The sequence below is a fragment of the Passer montanus genome, unplaced genomic scaffold, assembly GCF_014805655.1.
Source record: "Passer montanus isolate IOZ18808 unplaced genomic scaffold, ASM1480565v1 scaffold46, whole genome shotgun sequence".
NCBI classification, from domain to species: Eukaryota; Metazoa; Chordata; class Aves; order Passeriformes; family Passeridae; genus Passer; species Passer montanus.
Window position 1 is genome coordinate 3,749,511 of NW_024369485.1, and position 15,654 is coordinate 3,765,164.

The 15,654-nt window shown below is 40.4% G+C and overlaps 1 protein-coding gene across 1 annotated transcript in view; it reads right to left on the reverse strand.

The window, feature by feature from the left end:
• Window positions 1–15,654, reverse strand: part of LDAH (lipid droplet associated hydrolase) — a 113,294-nt gene continuing 97,640 nt past the window's right edge. The window contains exon 7 of the mRNA XM_039721628.1: window positions 1–3,150. Within this exon, the coding sequence (XP_039577562.1) occupies window positions 2,959–3,150 (192 nt within the window). The 3' untranslated portion in view covers window positions 1–2,958. The remainder of the gene's footprint in view (window positions 3,151–15,654) is intronic.

A 15,654-nucleotide genomic window follows, 5' to 3' on the forward strand; every position in this document is an offset into this window, starting at 1 on the left:
TTACATTTTACCATAAATTTCTTTATTTTTGTTATTGGAGTTGTGTACTTTTATTAAAAGGTATCGATCTAGCAAAACACTTGCACATGAGTCAAAGTCACTGCACTAGCAGGGTTACTCGTGTGGTGAGAATCAAGCACAGATGTGAATGACAGTGAGTAGGTGCTACAGCTTACAGTCAATATATTTGTGATAGGTTTTCCAAGAATTCTTAAATAGTCTAAAACAGGCAAAACCACACTGTGTTTTCATGGTAAATTGGCACATTTGGACCACGAGCACTTTTGACACTCTTTGCCTGGGGTGACAATGAACACCATGGGCTTCCAAGGAGCTGGATTCTCACTGTGTGGGATCTGCTCCCCTTAGGAAATACAGCTGTGGAAAGTAGGCCCATGTGTTTTAGCAATGAATAGAGCAGCAAATTTTCAGATCTTTGCCTTACAGTAACAGCTTCTAGGCAGAAGGTAGCAATTGAATCAATATAGTTTTTATTTTTAATACTAGAGAAAATTCTTTTAAGAAAATTGTAAGGCATTCTTCTGCAGTAGATCGGGTCATCACTGACCAGACCTAATCTCAGTTTAGGTCTTAATGCAGTTAGGATTTAGTATAATGGATTAACTTTTGTATAAAAGGCATACACAAGTCAAGTACAAGTATTGCTAAATTAATTCCTCATACAAAGTATACACATAATGCACTGTAAACAACTGCTTCTCATAGGTGCTTCAGTTTCCAGGCTGTAGTAGTTGCTTGTCATCTTTGGTTAATGCAAGATTCTGTCTGGTCTCAGGAGATCCACTACAACAGCTGAACTCCCACAAACTGTCTCTTTGTCCATTCCCCGACTCCACAAACTTCGAAGAACAAATGTTTTCTTCAACCACACCAAAGGGCAAACCAAACCAACCAAGTGAACAGTGGTTTTATGCTGCTGACACAGACAGGTGCACATGTACATGTAGGTGCACATTAATGTGTCTCCATGTCTGTGCCTGTCCTCCCCGGCTCTGCCCCAGGGAGCACCTCAGCCACCAGATGCAGGGAGCATCTGCCACAAGGCCATCCAGCTGGGACAATGCCAACATCCGGGGCTATCACACGCACACAACCATGGATTTCTACAGTGAGCACAAGGATTGTTTTGATCATGACTGAATATGGACCTGTAGAAAGATGGAAAGTCCTGTGACTCTCCAGTTAGCAGAATCAGTTGCATGGGCACAGTCTCCTCACTTTGAAAGTGTCTGCTTCCTCCCCACGCTGCTGAAACTGCGCTCCCAACATTCCTGCCCACTCATCAGTACCATTTCATTACGTGGCAGTGTAACTGGAAAATCCACTGGCTAGTCTCAAAAGCTAAACCAGTTTCTGATACAGAGAAGGCCACTTAAATCCAGTGTCAGTCTGCAAGTTTGAAAACTAGTCCAAAACATCCAGGAACTGAACTCTATTACAAGTTGCCCCAAATATTAGTGAAAGGTTCAAGGGGGGTTTAGAGAGCAGTGGAAGGGGTGTGTATAATCGTGTAAGAAAACAAAGCAATTATCTTTCTGCATCACAGAGAACATTCTCCAATACCATTCTCACATGTATCAAAACTGGTAATAAATCATGTAACTTAGATACTCAGGGCATCGTCTAAATTCATCTTTTTGCAAGGGCAGGACCTCCCCTGACTGCTCTGTAGTGTTTTGCTTATTTATAAATGTCTTTATGAGCTCCACAGGGAGACTATTTCACAGGTTCGTGGCTAGAAAGCTTTTCCTGATTACACTTGGCTCTGTTCCCCTTACTTGCAATATTTTAATTTCTAGTTATTCCCTGCAACTTCTTTTGTTATCACAACTGGTAGGAAGCTTTTTTCTTTTCTTTTTTTTTTCTTTTTTTTCTTTTTTCCATCTGTAAAGGAAAGGGTTGTCCAAATGTAAGGAACAGGGAACTTGTCAGCACCATGCAAGGCTCTGGTTCTCAGCAGTAATGTTCATGCCATGTCATAGGTGCAGCCATGGCACAGTAACAGATGTTTTCTGATGCTGAACGTACCTAATTTGTGGCTTGGCAGAAAATTTCATACTTCAGTCCTTAGAGCAAAGAACTGAAATTTAGACATGCATCAAAAGTGGTTCAATTCTTTAAAGTTGCTGAGCAAGCACTGTTCTCATGGACTTCATTAGGAGAGCTAGGCCACCTAGAAGTTGTTATACATGGATTCTGCAATCCATTTTAATTTTTAAATACTGGCATTTTTGATCAGTGTACTTTCCCTTCTCTAAAGTCAATTGAAAAATGAAGCACTTGGCCATGTTCCAGGCAAGAGATCCTTATGTATTCCCTTGCTGAGCAGTCACAGATACCTTACAGCATTTCTAATACCCTGTGGAGTACTGGCAGTGCCCCAAACCCGTGGTGAGACTTGGAGAAACTGCACACCTGATCTCCACATCTTCCCTGAACTTGTCCCAAACTCTGCCTGACCACCAAGCCCCTCTGACCCAGAGGAGACAACGTCAGGGCTGCCCAGGGCCTTGGGCTGTTCTGGCTGCCATGCACCTGGGGTGAGACATGAGGAGAGGGCCTGGCCTTCCACAGCACAGCAGAACCCATTGCCAGGACCCACCCACATCTGACACTTCTCCAGCAGAGTGGGATGGTAGTAGCTCAGGTACAGTTGTGTCAGCATTGTCTACAACGCTAGCAGACAATAAATATTCCACCCTTCGCCAAGTCTTCCAGAGTCCTGAAGACTCAGGATGAAACTACATAAGCACTGAGTCAATAAAACTATACTTTGGTCCAGCCAGTCTCTCTCTAACTTTCTTTAAAACATCTCAATAGAAAACAAGCCATAATCTATAATAAACAGAAAAAAAATAAGACAGACTCTCTCACAAAAAAAATTTACACGTTCACAAAATAATTACATCATTTTCTTGCTGATCACTGAATTAGTGTTTATAATTTGGTCAGATCGTCCTGTAGCCAGTCTGTGATCATGGCAGCCATCTCCTTGCTGGCATCGAGCACGAAGGCGTGGCGGAGCCCCTTCTCACAGAGCCGAATGTCCCCGTCCGGAAAATCCATTTTGATCTCATCGTAGTAGTGCTGTGGACACCAGCTGTCTCCAGTTCCATAGTAAAAGATCAGCTAGAAAAAAAGTGTATCAAATAATCAGTGTGGAATGTTACTGATGGAGCAACCAATACAATAGTTTGGAAATAAATAATGCATCAAATCCTGAGATGCACTGTAAGGAAAAGCAGATTGGTACTCCTTGGTTGTTTCCAGGTCTGCAGATATGATGAAGACAATTAAATGCTCTGCAACTCAGTTTCCTAACCTGCAAAACTGTGCAACACAATACAGGTTTAACTCTGAAAAGAGAAATCTGTTGATGAAAGCCTGGCTGACTTAGTAAATTGCTTATTATGGCTCAAAGCATGGAGTTGTCCATGAAGTCCACCCCCAAGCAGCCCAGCTGCTGTGTTTTCCATAGCTGTTAGCAGTTTTCTGTGTTAGCTTTCCAGCTATTTAGAAAAAGCAATGACCAGGCACATCTTCACCTATATTAGCTTGCTCAAATCCCCATCCAACCTGACCTTAAATGTTTTCAGGGCTGAGGCATCCACCACCTCTCTGGGCAACCTGTGCCAGTGTCTCACCATCCTCATTGTGAAAACACTTCCTCCTGATAGCTAGTCTGAACTGATCCTCTTTCAGTTTAAAACTACTACCCCTTGTCCTATTGCAACAGGAGTTTGCAAAAGTTTTCTTACATTCTTGATTTTCTTACAGGTTCCTTTAGGTATGGAAGGTGCTCTAAGGTCTCCTGGAGCCTTCCCTTCTCCAGACTGAACTGTCCCAACTCTCTATCTTATCCTTGTGAAGTGCTGCCTGTGTGGAGTGCAGGCACCTCCTAAAGACCAACAAACAACTTTATTCTGGGTTGTAACATGGAACTAAAATTCTGCCCAAGTCCATTTTGTTTTGATCTTGCCCAAATAACCTTGGCCGATGACATACATGAAGCAAGTGCCACCTGCCCTAGAGCCCACCTAAACACAAAAGTCATAAATTCCAGGAAAATACCATCTTCAGGGAAGTGACTTTTCTCTCTATTAAAACAGTGAATGTCATGTTTCCCCACATCATTGTTTCTCCTCATTTTCTTCTTGACATTGCATGCTATAGCTATGCTTTTCAATTTCTATAAAGTATATGAGGGGATTGTAGTTTTCTGGGAGAGAGTAAAAACCTATGGATTTCAGACTGTACAAGAATAAGATTAATGGGGAGCACTCTTCATACTAAAATGTTTGAATGCAGGTACCAAAAGGATGCCGATTGCTCAACACATCACACACAGCTTGGCCCAATTCCATTATTCGCATTTGTTTCATATTTCATTTCTGTACTTCAGTGAATAATTGAGCAATGCTAACATAAATTAGGGGAAAAGAAGTTTTCCTTTCATCACAAATATCTTCAATTCCATCATTTTTGTAGCCATGTGGAATATAAATAAATGGACCCACTGGGGTAGAGGTGGGCTAAGAGCCCAGACTGCATTTCACAAACTATTACAAGGTTTTGTCTAACTCACTTTTTTCTTGCTGAAGTTTGCCCAAATCTTGTTCATTATTGACTATTGTCTGTATCCAAAATATAGCATCTCAGTTGCACAGACACTAACCCCAGTCATACTTCTATTTATGTGCAAAACATAAAACATAAACCATCCCATCTTAACAAACAGTATTGGTTTCCTTTGTCACTCACTACTTGCTGAAAACAAGGTGTCTGTTGTTTGCTCTAGCAGAAAATTTCTTTTGATCTAGCCTTCAATTCGTCAATCACAAGATATCACACTAGCAAAAATTCTTCAGAAAAGCCAATGTAAAATGTCAAGATGCATTCAGGCCTTTTGGAAGCAAAACATCTGACCAAATTATTTTTAACCCTGGGCTCCATTACCAACAGATACAGAAATAAAGATTATGAAACTGAGGGGGGAAAAAAGCAATGGAGCAGCTCCAATTGAATGGAGTAGTCCTTGAAATGGTTAGATTTTTGAAAGGCAAGTCACAAAGACTCATCACATGATCATTTAAAAAAAGATGAAAAGCCATTTACACTTAAAAGGTGGATAAAATACTTGGCTTAGTCTGCATGGACTGTGAAATGGGCTGTTCTCCAGGTAGGGTTGTAAACTTGAGAACTCACAGATTTGAAAATGCCTAAATAGAAGATTTATGTGCATTCTTAGTTTACCCCTGGTATATTTGCATTACAGTTTAATTTTTCACTGCATGATCCAAAGGATCCTTGATTCACTCAATCCACTGACAGGATGATATTCAGCTGATGAGCTGCTATTTGATAGTATTTTTCATTTTAAATTCTGTGTGCGGTCTGAGGATTTATTTACTACATATTTCATGGTTTACAGACAGGATTTATTTTCTTTATGCTCTGCATTCCTCTGGCATGCACTACTACAGGATTCACATGCTCACATTTATTAATTTAGTTTTGCAACACCTTAGTGGCAATTTTAATCTTCATTTTGCAGGTGGGGAGCACAGAAATTAATGTCAAACTACATTTGTTAATATGAAAGCATGTAGTGTAGAGTGAAACACCTCGAGCTGGTTTTCCAGCGTGTGCAGCATTACACAGTATTGACTGTACTCAAAGGACAGCACTCCTGGATTGCTTTTGCAGGTGTTCTGAAACACTGTCTACCTGTCTGTAATACACATTTCAAGGTCTTAAATGAGATATTCAGAAAAATGAGAACAAACTGTGACTATCTATGAAAAATATTGATGACTTCACCAAGAGCCTGTTCTCTTCAAAGTTTAGGTGCCTTTACCATCAGCTTACTTTCATTTCAATAGGCATTTTACCCCTTCTGCTACCAATGAGGTTCTACATCCTGCTGTCTCCTCCATTACACAGCTCTTTTGGTTAATGAAAGAAGAAAAAGAAAAAGGGATGTTTTAATGAAAGATCAGCACTGAATACTTACACAAAAGGTGTCAGAATTGAGGTCAGTGCTCTCCAGCTGTGAAATGCTTGGTAATGCAACTGGTTTTAGCAGAACCTGTGTGCACAGTCTGCTGGGCTTTGAGGAGGTAAACCAAACCTCAGGTATTTCACATGTGGCACCTACAAGTACTGCCAACAGTTCAACACCTCTAGATTTGCTGCTTTAGGCCTCTGTTCCTTAAGGTCATGGTGTAATTGAAAGAAGCAGCACTGTCAGCTTCTGGCCAGAGGAGCATGGGACACCTTCCTGCTGCTGTCACACTGGAGGCGTCCAGCACAGAAATTAATGATTTAGTTTGAAAATCTATGGTGTGTTTTTGAAGCAGATGTCCAGTTTGTCCATATTTACCATACTTTGGTTACCATACTTTGGACCACATGGAGTGCTTCCAACTGAAACTAAAGCAAAGATGCTCTTCAGGATCACATTTAAAAAGCTCCAGTCACCAATGGACATTTAGTCAACTGCTGGCCCAAATAATAACTCTCTCAGGTACCTCTATTGGGAACACCAGGTCCTCACCACTTACTATCCATCTCTACAAATTCCCTTCTGTTGTTCTGCTTCTCTTCTTAAGGCAAACATAGTAAATGGCATCCACTGAGGACAGGAACAATAAGATTTTAGAACTTTAGGTTCCATTCCAAGCAGAAAAGGACAGAACTTTTACCAACTACTGGTCTTGTCATCCAGTCATTTGCTCACTCTTTACAGGTATGACTTCTTGAGACCCTTTCTGGTCTCAAGACTGCCCCACACCCCCTTTGGTTCTTTATTCTTCAGTTTTATTCTCCATATCTCATTATTTCTAATTCCTACTTCTGCTTCTTGCTTTAGTCCCCTGTTCTTGCCCTGCGAAGTCCAAATTTTAAGTCTCATCTCGTTTTGAGTCCCAACTCCAATCCTAGTTGTTTTTTCTAGAGCCTCTACTGCCAGCACTGTTCCTCAAGCATCTCTCAGAGTAGCAGTTGTTCCTGCAGCAGGGCTGGGTTCAGCTCAGCATAAAACCATCTACGTACAGATCACTGTACTGTGGTGTTTACATGTGTACCAGGCACCCAATTTCCATCACACATTCAGGAAACATGGCCTTGCTTGGGTAGTTCCAATCCACCACCTCCTATAGCACCAGAAGTCTTCCTCTGGCCAAACAACCAGAGCCTTTGGTTCTTCCTGCCTCCTCCTCTCTGTTTACTGCTCCCTCACTAGTTATCTCTTTACTAACTCAGCATGTGTCTCCTCTACACTGGAATGAGAAGCTTCCCTCTCCAAGCTAGGAACTGCTACCATGAGAAAACAGTGCATTTTCCCCAAGCTTTATTTGCAGACATTGTAGAATCCTTTGGATAGAAATAAAACCAGTCAAGGTAGGACAGACACTTGTGTCATACATGCAACTAAGTAAGGTTTGGGTCTGTTATAATCAACTAATAACAGTTTTTAAACAGAGGATTTGGGGAACTTGATTTGATGCTACAGTTATTTTGCCTGCTTATTTCATGTGCAGGTGTTGGTGTGTGCACTCTGTCCATCTGCCCATGCCTGCATATCCAAAACTTTAACTGAAGTGTTTTTTTAATTCTGGAATTGTTTTCAAAGTGCTTCCTTATTACTGGATTATGAGAAAAAGCAAGACTGCAATCAAGGTGTAAATGTTCTGTGATCCAGATGTTGGTACAGGGCCTAGGAAACCTGACAGATACTTGACTGCCATTTATGAGATTGACAATCTCCTTTTGAATGACAAAATGTATCTGCTCTTTGCCTGTATCACACACAGACATGAAATACACATACTTCCTCTTTCCTAATACATTTAAACAGTATAATTTTAGATATATTTAAATAAAAGTTTCCAGAATCCATCTTCCCATCTTAAGACTTTAAAATGTCACCCTCTAGCCTAATACATTTAAACAGAATAATTTTAGATATATTTAAATAAAAGTTTCCAGAATCCATCTTCCCATCTTAATTTTAACATCAGGAGCTTTGCTACTGCAGCAGGCAGGCAGGAATAATTAACAAACCAGAGGCACATGGGATCTCCATTAATGTAGGGAACATTGGCATGCACTGTATGGCCTGCATGGATCTGTAAAGTGCATATTTTCCTGTGGATGGCTGTAAAGACATCCTGAGTCAGCACAACCACTGCACCAGCAATGGAAAGCTGCTGCCAATCTAAGCATTCAGAAATGATGAGTCAGCCCCCCAAAATAATTAGACCAGCTTAAAAATAAACAGATTTGCAAAACAATAAATAGGAAGTTCTTTCTGGTTTTGCTGTGGGCTTAAACTTTCTAATATTTGCATTTTTTTAAACTTTTCTGCCATGAGGGAGAGAGGATTATCTTTTATTCTTTTGCAATATTGAATGGTGAGACTTCCAGGTATTCCTGACTCAGAAGGGAAATGGCAGCTACCCCTGGACATGACAAAGACTTTATGATTCCTGATGCAATATCCTGATTGCTATGAGTGATTAAAACATGTCCTCCTTCAGAAGGCACAGTGAAGGGGACTTGGGCTGTCTTTGCCAGCCATTTCAATGCTGCATTTGAAATAGTTATGCAATTTCTAAACTCCAAATAGCTTTAAAATAACAGCAGTATTCTTAGATGATGATTTACCATTAAATGGCTCAGAAGTATTTTCAGCCTTAGCTTCTGTAAAATAAAACACAAGTCCAAATAGGGTTCTGTCAGCCTCATACCCTGTAATATGGTATGTGTACTCTGACACTGCACAATGATGGCAGCTGCTAAGTAAACATCAGAAGAATCTGAGATTTGTATCAACAGGATGTTTACATTTTAAAGAGTTTCTAAGAAAATAATAAAGATTTCCTGCAGTTGACTCCACTGGCACTTGTTATAGTATGTATGACAGTTCACAGAAGTACAAATTACAGAGAGATTTCTTTTCTGCCTTTCTGTAACTGTCTTAGACCAGCACTGAAAAATATATCAAAAAAGTTAAAATATATTAATTTATTTCTATCTCTCTGGAATTTGGTACATGTTATAACAACTTCAGGATCTTATTACATGGGCAGGCACCACTCCAGCTGATGGCCAAGAGTGAATGACTGATCTCTGTGGATATAAGGGAGTGGCACACGTGCAATAGCAGGACTGCACCAGTGTCCTTGCTGAAATCCTTGTCTCTGATACATTCACATTTTATTAGTATTACTCCCACATACATTCACTGGCTGCTCCAGCAGCTTCTCTCTGGGTGACATCTCTCAACAGCAACCAGTTTTATTTGTTCTTGGATGAAAACTAGTTTAAAAGGCATTATCCCAGAATTAATTTTAGTTTCAATCAAGGTTTATAGAAAATGACTTAGCTTCTCTGGAATTATGAAAGTGTCTCCACCTTATCCTGCCAAATGAATAGGATAAACGACATGGGAACAGACTGGTTTGGGACATACTTTTTAAAAATTTGCTTCAGTTGTATTTTGGCTTCTGGGAATTCAAAGAGCTAGGAAGCCCTAAATGCTTTGGGATATGGTTCTCTGAGATACCATCTCTTTACCTCGTGATCCTGCCATGGCTGAGATCAGCCAGTTTGATGGTAAGGTCCTGGGGAACTTGATTCTCAGCTTTTTTTATCAGAACTGGGTTTTCTCAGCTTTCCAAGGGCAGTGTGAAACCAAATGTTCTCAGTTGGACTGTTTTGAGAAAAGGCAGTTGATAATCTGGGGTCTGTGATGCTCTTTTTAAATACCCACTTGTAGGACTTGCAGCAAAGGTGTAATGGGTAGTTCAAGTGCTTGTGCTGAGTTAATTTTAATTTAATAATGGTGGCCAGTGTTGTTAAGCCAGTATAAATAAAAAACAAAACCAGCTTCCTTGTATGGAAAGGAGGCGAAGAAACATTTTACTATCAGAAAAATTAGGATGCAATCCCTTAAACAGGGCCTGATGTAGTGGCTACTTTGCATGTGATTCCAGGTGTGTGAGGGCTCTCCCCAGTGTCAAGTATTCATATATTCTCACAGTTTTCATGCCTTTATCAATGCTGAGACTTGGTAAATCAACAAAGGGAAAAGGGCTTCTCTAACTCTGCTGCAGTTTATTATCAACACTACTGGCTGCTCTGCACAAAGACCCATGAGATAAAGAGAGACCACTTTTATTTCCACTTTCTCACAGATAATGATGGGTCAAACTCAATGCAAAGTAAAACTGTGCTTTTAAAAAAGGATGCACAGGATTTATCAACAAATCAGGGTGAGTAACTTATTTATGTTATCTATGTTACTTTTGAAGACTTAAAAGCATTTTGAGGGTATATATTTAGATGTGTCAGGAACATGAACATTTCAGAAGTCAAGTCTGTATAAATATCAAAATAAAAACAAACAGAACTGAAACCCCTATTTAAGCAATAATAGTGCTGGGGTAGATTCTTCCAAATGTATTTACTGCAAACAGTTTTTCCCTCTGAGTATCAGCCTGACACAGTCTACATTCAGTAGGGCTTAAGGTAAGTCAAATATCTCTTGCAACAGCAGGATCAGAATCTGGTTGTAAAAGGCAAAGCTCCCCAGTGGTGTGCACAGTAAGAAATAAAGGGGTAGTAAGGGGTTGATGGTAACTTTTAAATAGTCTTCAGAAGGCTGGGGAAATATTGCTGTCTTTGCTCATTGTGTGCAGCACACATCCTATACCCACCCCAAAAATTCTGGAAATTCTTGTAATCACTTCTTTACTAGAATCCCACACAGCACAAATGATGGTAACAGGCTCTCAGTTACAGAGTGAATGAAACATCACAGGTAAGTATATAGTGGTACACTGACTTTTTTAAATGCTCACTGGGATCCTTTTCCACCAAGGGGAAAAGCTGCTGATCCCTGATTAGGCATTCTGGCCACTTCAAAGAAAAACTTGTTCTTGTGGTTAAACGACACAGGCACGAAAATCCCCAAGCAGATGTGCAACTTCCCTGGCTTCAACTCTGCACCTCCAGGGAGTGCAAGCCAAAAAGGATGTGAGACCAGCCAAAAAAAGAGGTGTTCTTGGCTAGAGAGAACACTTTGCACCTATTCAGAAAGTGTGTTTGGAAGGTTTTTCACAGATGTAGGCAAGCACCTCACTCAGGCTGTGGGCAGACGGAGTATTTGTAACATTCTTTTAAGCACGTATCTTCAGATCATGCTCCTGTCACTGGGAATCACTACTAACCCACATGGATGTCTACAGAGACTCAAACAAAAAGACTAGGCAACATCAAAACAGTTGCTTCAGGGATCAAAACAGTTCTTGGTTGCTTAGTTTAAAAAAATTCTCTATCAAGGACAATTTTGCAAAAGAAAAGCCTAGCACTTCTCTGTGGAGAGGAAATATTTCAGCACTTCTCTGTGGGAAGGAAATACTTAATTCTTCAGCCTTTATTCTAAATCTCTGCATGTCACTGTTTGGTTGATACTTTTGGAGAACACATTATCTATGGTGTCATTGATGTGATATAAACTTGCACTGCTTTATATTCTAAATACACCATTGGAATAAACACAAAGTAGTAAACATAGACTTAATTAATTCCATTTTTCACAACTGTATTTCTTCCCCACTTCATCATCTATAAGGTCTATAAGCCACCTACAATATAAAATTCCACAGTTTGAGTGAAAATAGGTCAATATGTCAAAAAATGTCCAGTTTGTACCTTTCTTCTCAAACAACAGGTTGGGGTTTTTTTCATCTTTGTATCTCTACTTCAGATGTTTCCTGTCTTTTTCCTTATACAATCAATGCAACTGCTACACTAGACCACTGGCAAAAAACTCAAGGAACATATAAATGTTTTTGGATTAACATGCCAACCAAAAGAACCCTGTTTTGCAGTTGGAGGAGATGGTTTATGAGAAAAAATTATGAATCACTACAAAAGCTCACTGATTCAAGAATTCCTGAAGCCTGTGGAAGCTCTTCAATGGATTTAAAAGGGCTTTGGAGCAGATCCTACATTTCAAAATAGGACTACTGTGTATTACACACGGACTAATGAACCAGATATATCTCTCAATAAATACAAAATCCAATGTGTGATTATTTTAAGATAATTTCCTCTGTAAGCATCTAGTTTTACCCTTTCATGCAATTATCTTCTTGATTTACATAAGGTTATATTTATTATAACAGGTTTATATGCTTAGAAAAAGACTCAATAAGGCTAAGACTTAAAAGAGAGCAATGAACAGGACACGATGCAAACTTGAAAGTGTTGTAGAGAATCTCTGTAAGGAAATATCATTGTCCATTCCAGGCACGCTAGTGAATGCCCAATACATCCATTTTCCTCTGCCTTTTAAATTTTTTTAAATTCTGTTTGTAAAAGCTTCATGATGGTCAGTGCTGATCCATCTTTTAAGAACGTGGAATTACACCCACTTCCTTTTGTGCAGGAATTACAATAAACTTCCTCTAGTTCAGTAGTATCTTTGCCTCCAGCTTCTGTTAGGAAAGGGAGTTGGTGTTATTACAGTGAAAGAACATAGGTAGCTCAGCTTAGACATGATCAGCTAATAATTAACCTCCAGATCTGAGGAAATCTTTTATCAGTATCCCTCACCTTATTTGTTCGGATTTTCTGGTTTATCACAACCCCCCCATGTCACTGCAATATGAAGCTCAAATTCCTGTACATTCATGTACTGCTTGATCTGGACAAATAGTTTTACACAATATTTCAAACCTCTATCATATATTACTTTCTTAGAAGACAGGTCTCCATCCTCCTCATACAGTTCCACTGGTATTTAATGTGCACAAATCCTGACTTAAAAAGAGTTTAAGTGAAAAACCTAACTTAATTATTCAAACAATATTCTAGCTCCCATTCTTTCAACATAAATCCAAGCAATTAACTTTGTTAGACTAAGAATCTGCAGTCTGGTGATAAAATTTCTCCTGGTTCCTAGCTAGTATTAATTATAGTTAAACCTGGACATGGAAAGATTGGAATAATTTTGTGTCTCTTCTTTCAGATCACAGAATGCAAATAAGATCCAGAAATAACTTTTCTATTCCACAGCAGCTGGCAAAGTCAGGTGTTAAGATTGGCTTTTACCATATGATCACAGTGACTACTAAACAGTATAAATTTTTTGAAGTAACAGCTTGCCAGTTCTATAGCAACTTGGACTATAGTTCCTGTTTTTATAAACTTCCAACCCTTATAAGTTAAGCCCATTTTTATTGTCAATACTCTTCAAATTTAACATGATGCCAACTGAAAATTTTTCCCTTAATTCTTACATTCCCAGAAATTACTAGAAGATGAAAAAAGAGAAGCATTTAGCTTCACTTTTCGACCTGCTTTTTCTTCAGTTTGCTAACTCTTACAAGCTTGCTTCAGCTTTTTGTTTTCTCGAGTATGTTTGCCACAGATGTATGAGGCAAACATACTCAAGAGGACATAGAAGAATCAATAAAAGAAAGTTAACACAAGTTTAAAACAGCTCCTGCCTGCCAAGGCCATGCTTAGATTGACAGAGTCAACAAAAGCACAGATGGAGCAGACTAGGACACCTGCAAACTTTACTGTTAGCTGTGGGCCTTCATCCAGTACAAGAAATCAGAATTTTTGTAATGTGAAGCATCTGACCAACCACCTGAAGTCACAGGAGCTGCAGGTGACTGTCACCACCACCAGCCCACCCAACAAAGCATTTCTGCTTAACTTCAAGCACGTGTGCTTGTGATTAACATTTCCTCAAGCACCTGGAGTCCTGCTCCTGCACTTGTACCCTGGCCAACACAAGGACTGCAGTCCCACCCTCAGGGCACCAACAGCCCTCACCAGCCTTGCCTGGCCCCCAGCCCTGCACAGGGCTCTGAGGTCTCCAGCTCTGTCCTTCTCCAGTCTCAGCCTCCCAAGCTACACTGTGGAGTGACTCCAGCCCTGGCCCTGTGTCCCAGAGCAACATCAGATCTACACTGTACACAGCCTGACACCTGGATGGCTCCCACCTTGCAGCTTCCCTTCCACCATGTCTTTGGTAATCCCTCCTGGACAGGCTCTGGACCCAAGCTGTAGCCTTGTCTCCACTCCTGTCTCTGCCCCTGTCCCCTTTTGCTCCTGACTGGATTCTCTGGAGGGATGCTGGACCAGTTACATTACTTTGCCTTGTCTGGGACAGTCAATAGACCCTGCTCCTGTGCTCTGCTCAGGTGCTGTGGGACTGCATCCTGCTTGGAGAGGGCACTGCTTGTGTGGGGTCAGCCTTGGCTCACGGTTCAGGGAACAGACAGACCCTCCAGCTCCTGGACACTCAGAGGAGTGATCCAGTCAATAAAATCAACCACCTTCCTTGAATTCACTGGGCTTTGGATCCACCCATGGGAAGTTTTTTTTAAGACAATGGGAGTATTTGTCTTTGCAAGATGAGCCCTTCAGTCTCTTCACTGAGATTCCCCACAAAGTGCAGAACTTTGAGTGCTCTGCAACAAAAATGAGAAAACCCAGGCATGCAAGGTACAGTGCAGGATCCCTGTTAATGTGTGCTACTTTAACTCCTTTAAAATATGAACGTACCTTTCAAAGTGCAGAGAAGGCAAATGGGACAAGTAAAAAATAAGTATTTTCAGCCACAAAAAGAAAGACTGTTTGATGAAATGAACTTTATACCATTTTCTATTTAAAAGACACAGAGTAATTTTACAGAGATTTAGGACCTCTGTCCTAAATAACTCCATTCTCTGAGGAAAATCTCTTCCAGTGCAAAGTGCTAGAATCATTCTTTTTCCAGCAGAAAGGCAGGGATGATACAGAAAAATGTAGAGAAGGAAAGGAACACAGTAGAATATGTTACCCTGATTATCTACTTTCACAGGGGCTATCACAATAGAAATTTATTAAATGTGACAGTTTTCTGGCTCATAACCCATCTGGAATTGTCTGACCATGGTCACACTATTAAATTAACTCAGCCTCCAAAACATGGTGACCACAGGGTGACCACACCAGAACTCCAATTAGAACAGTTCCTGGCCTGTGCCAGCCCTTGAACCGTGACTGGGAAAATGCAATTGGTCCAGATAAGAACTTTACAGAGTCTCTTTCAACAATAAATCCATACAGACAAGAAAGCTCAGTGTGAGAAAGATCCCTGAAATGAATTGATTCACCTGTAGAGCTGTAGCTCCAGCATCTGAGGCATTTCTCTTATGTTACAGTCCAATGGGTGAAATGGTGGAGCCATAATTTTGGTGACTCCTCTCTGTCCCATTCTGAAGCCATGGAAGATTGAGCTTGCTGACAATAATAATAACTGACACCCCACCTGTGTGATCAGAACCCAGGTAACTACAGGCCCCACTGGAACCACACCTCATGCCCAGCCAGAACACAGACTGCTTCTCCTCCAGCAAGGAAAACAAACCAGAGGTTAATCTGACAGTGATGAGTGCTACATCTACAAACGTGTGGATCAACACATTTTAAGGATCAGTGACCCTTTTAATGGCTTCTCCTAAGTTAATGGAATGACACCCACAAAAAAAGCAGAATCAAGCCTGCTGAAATTCTGGTTTTGCATAAATATAACTGGGTGTAACATCTCATGCATGTGGGCTTCCT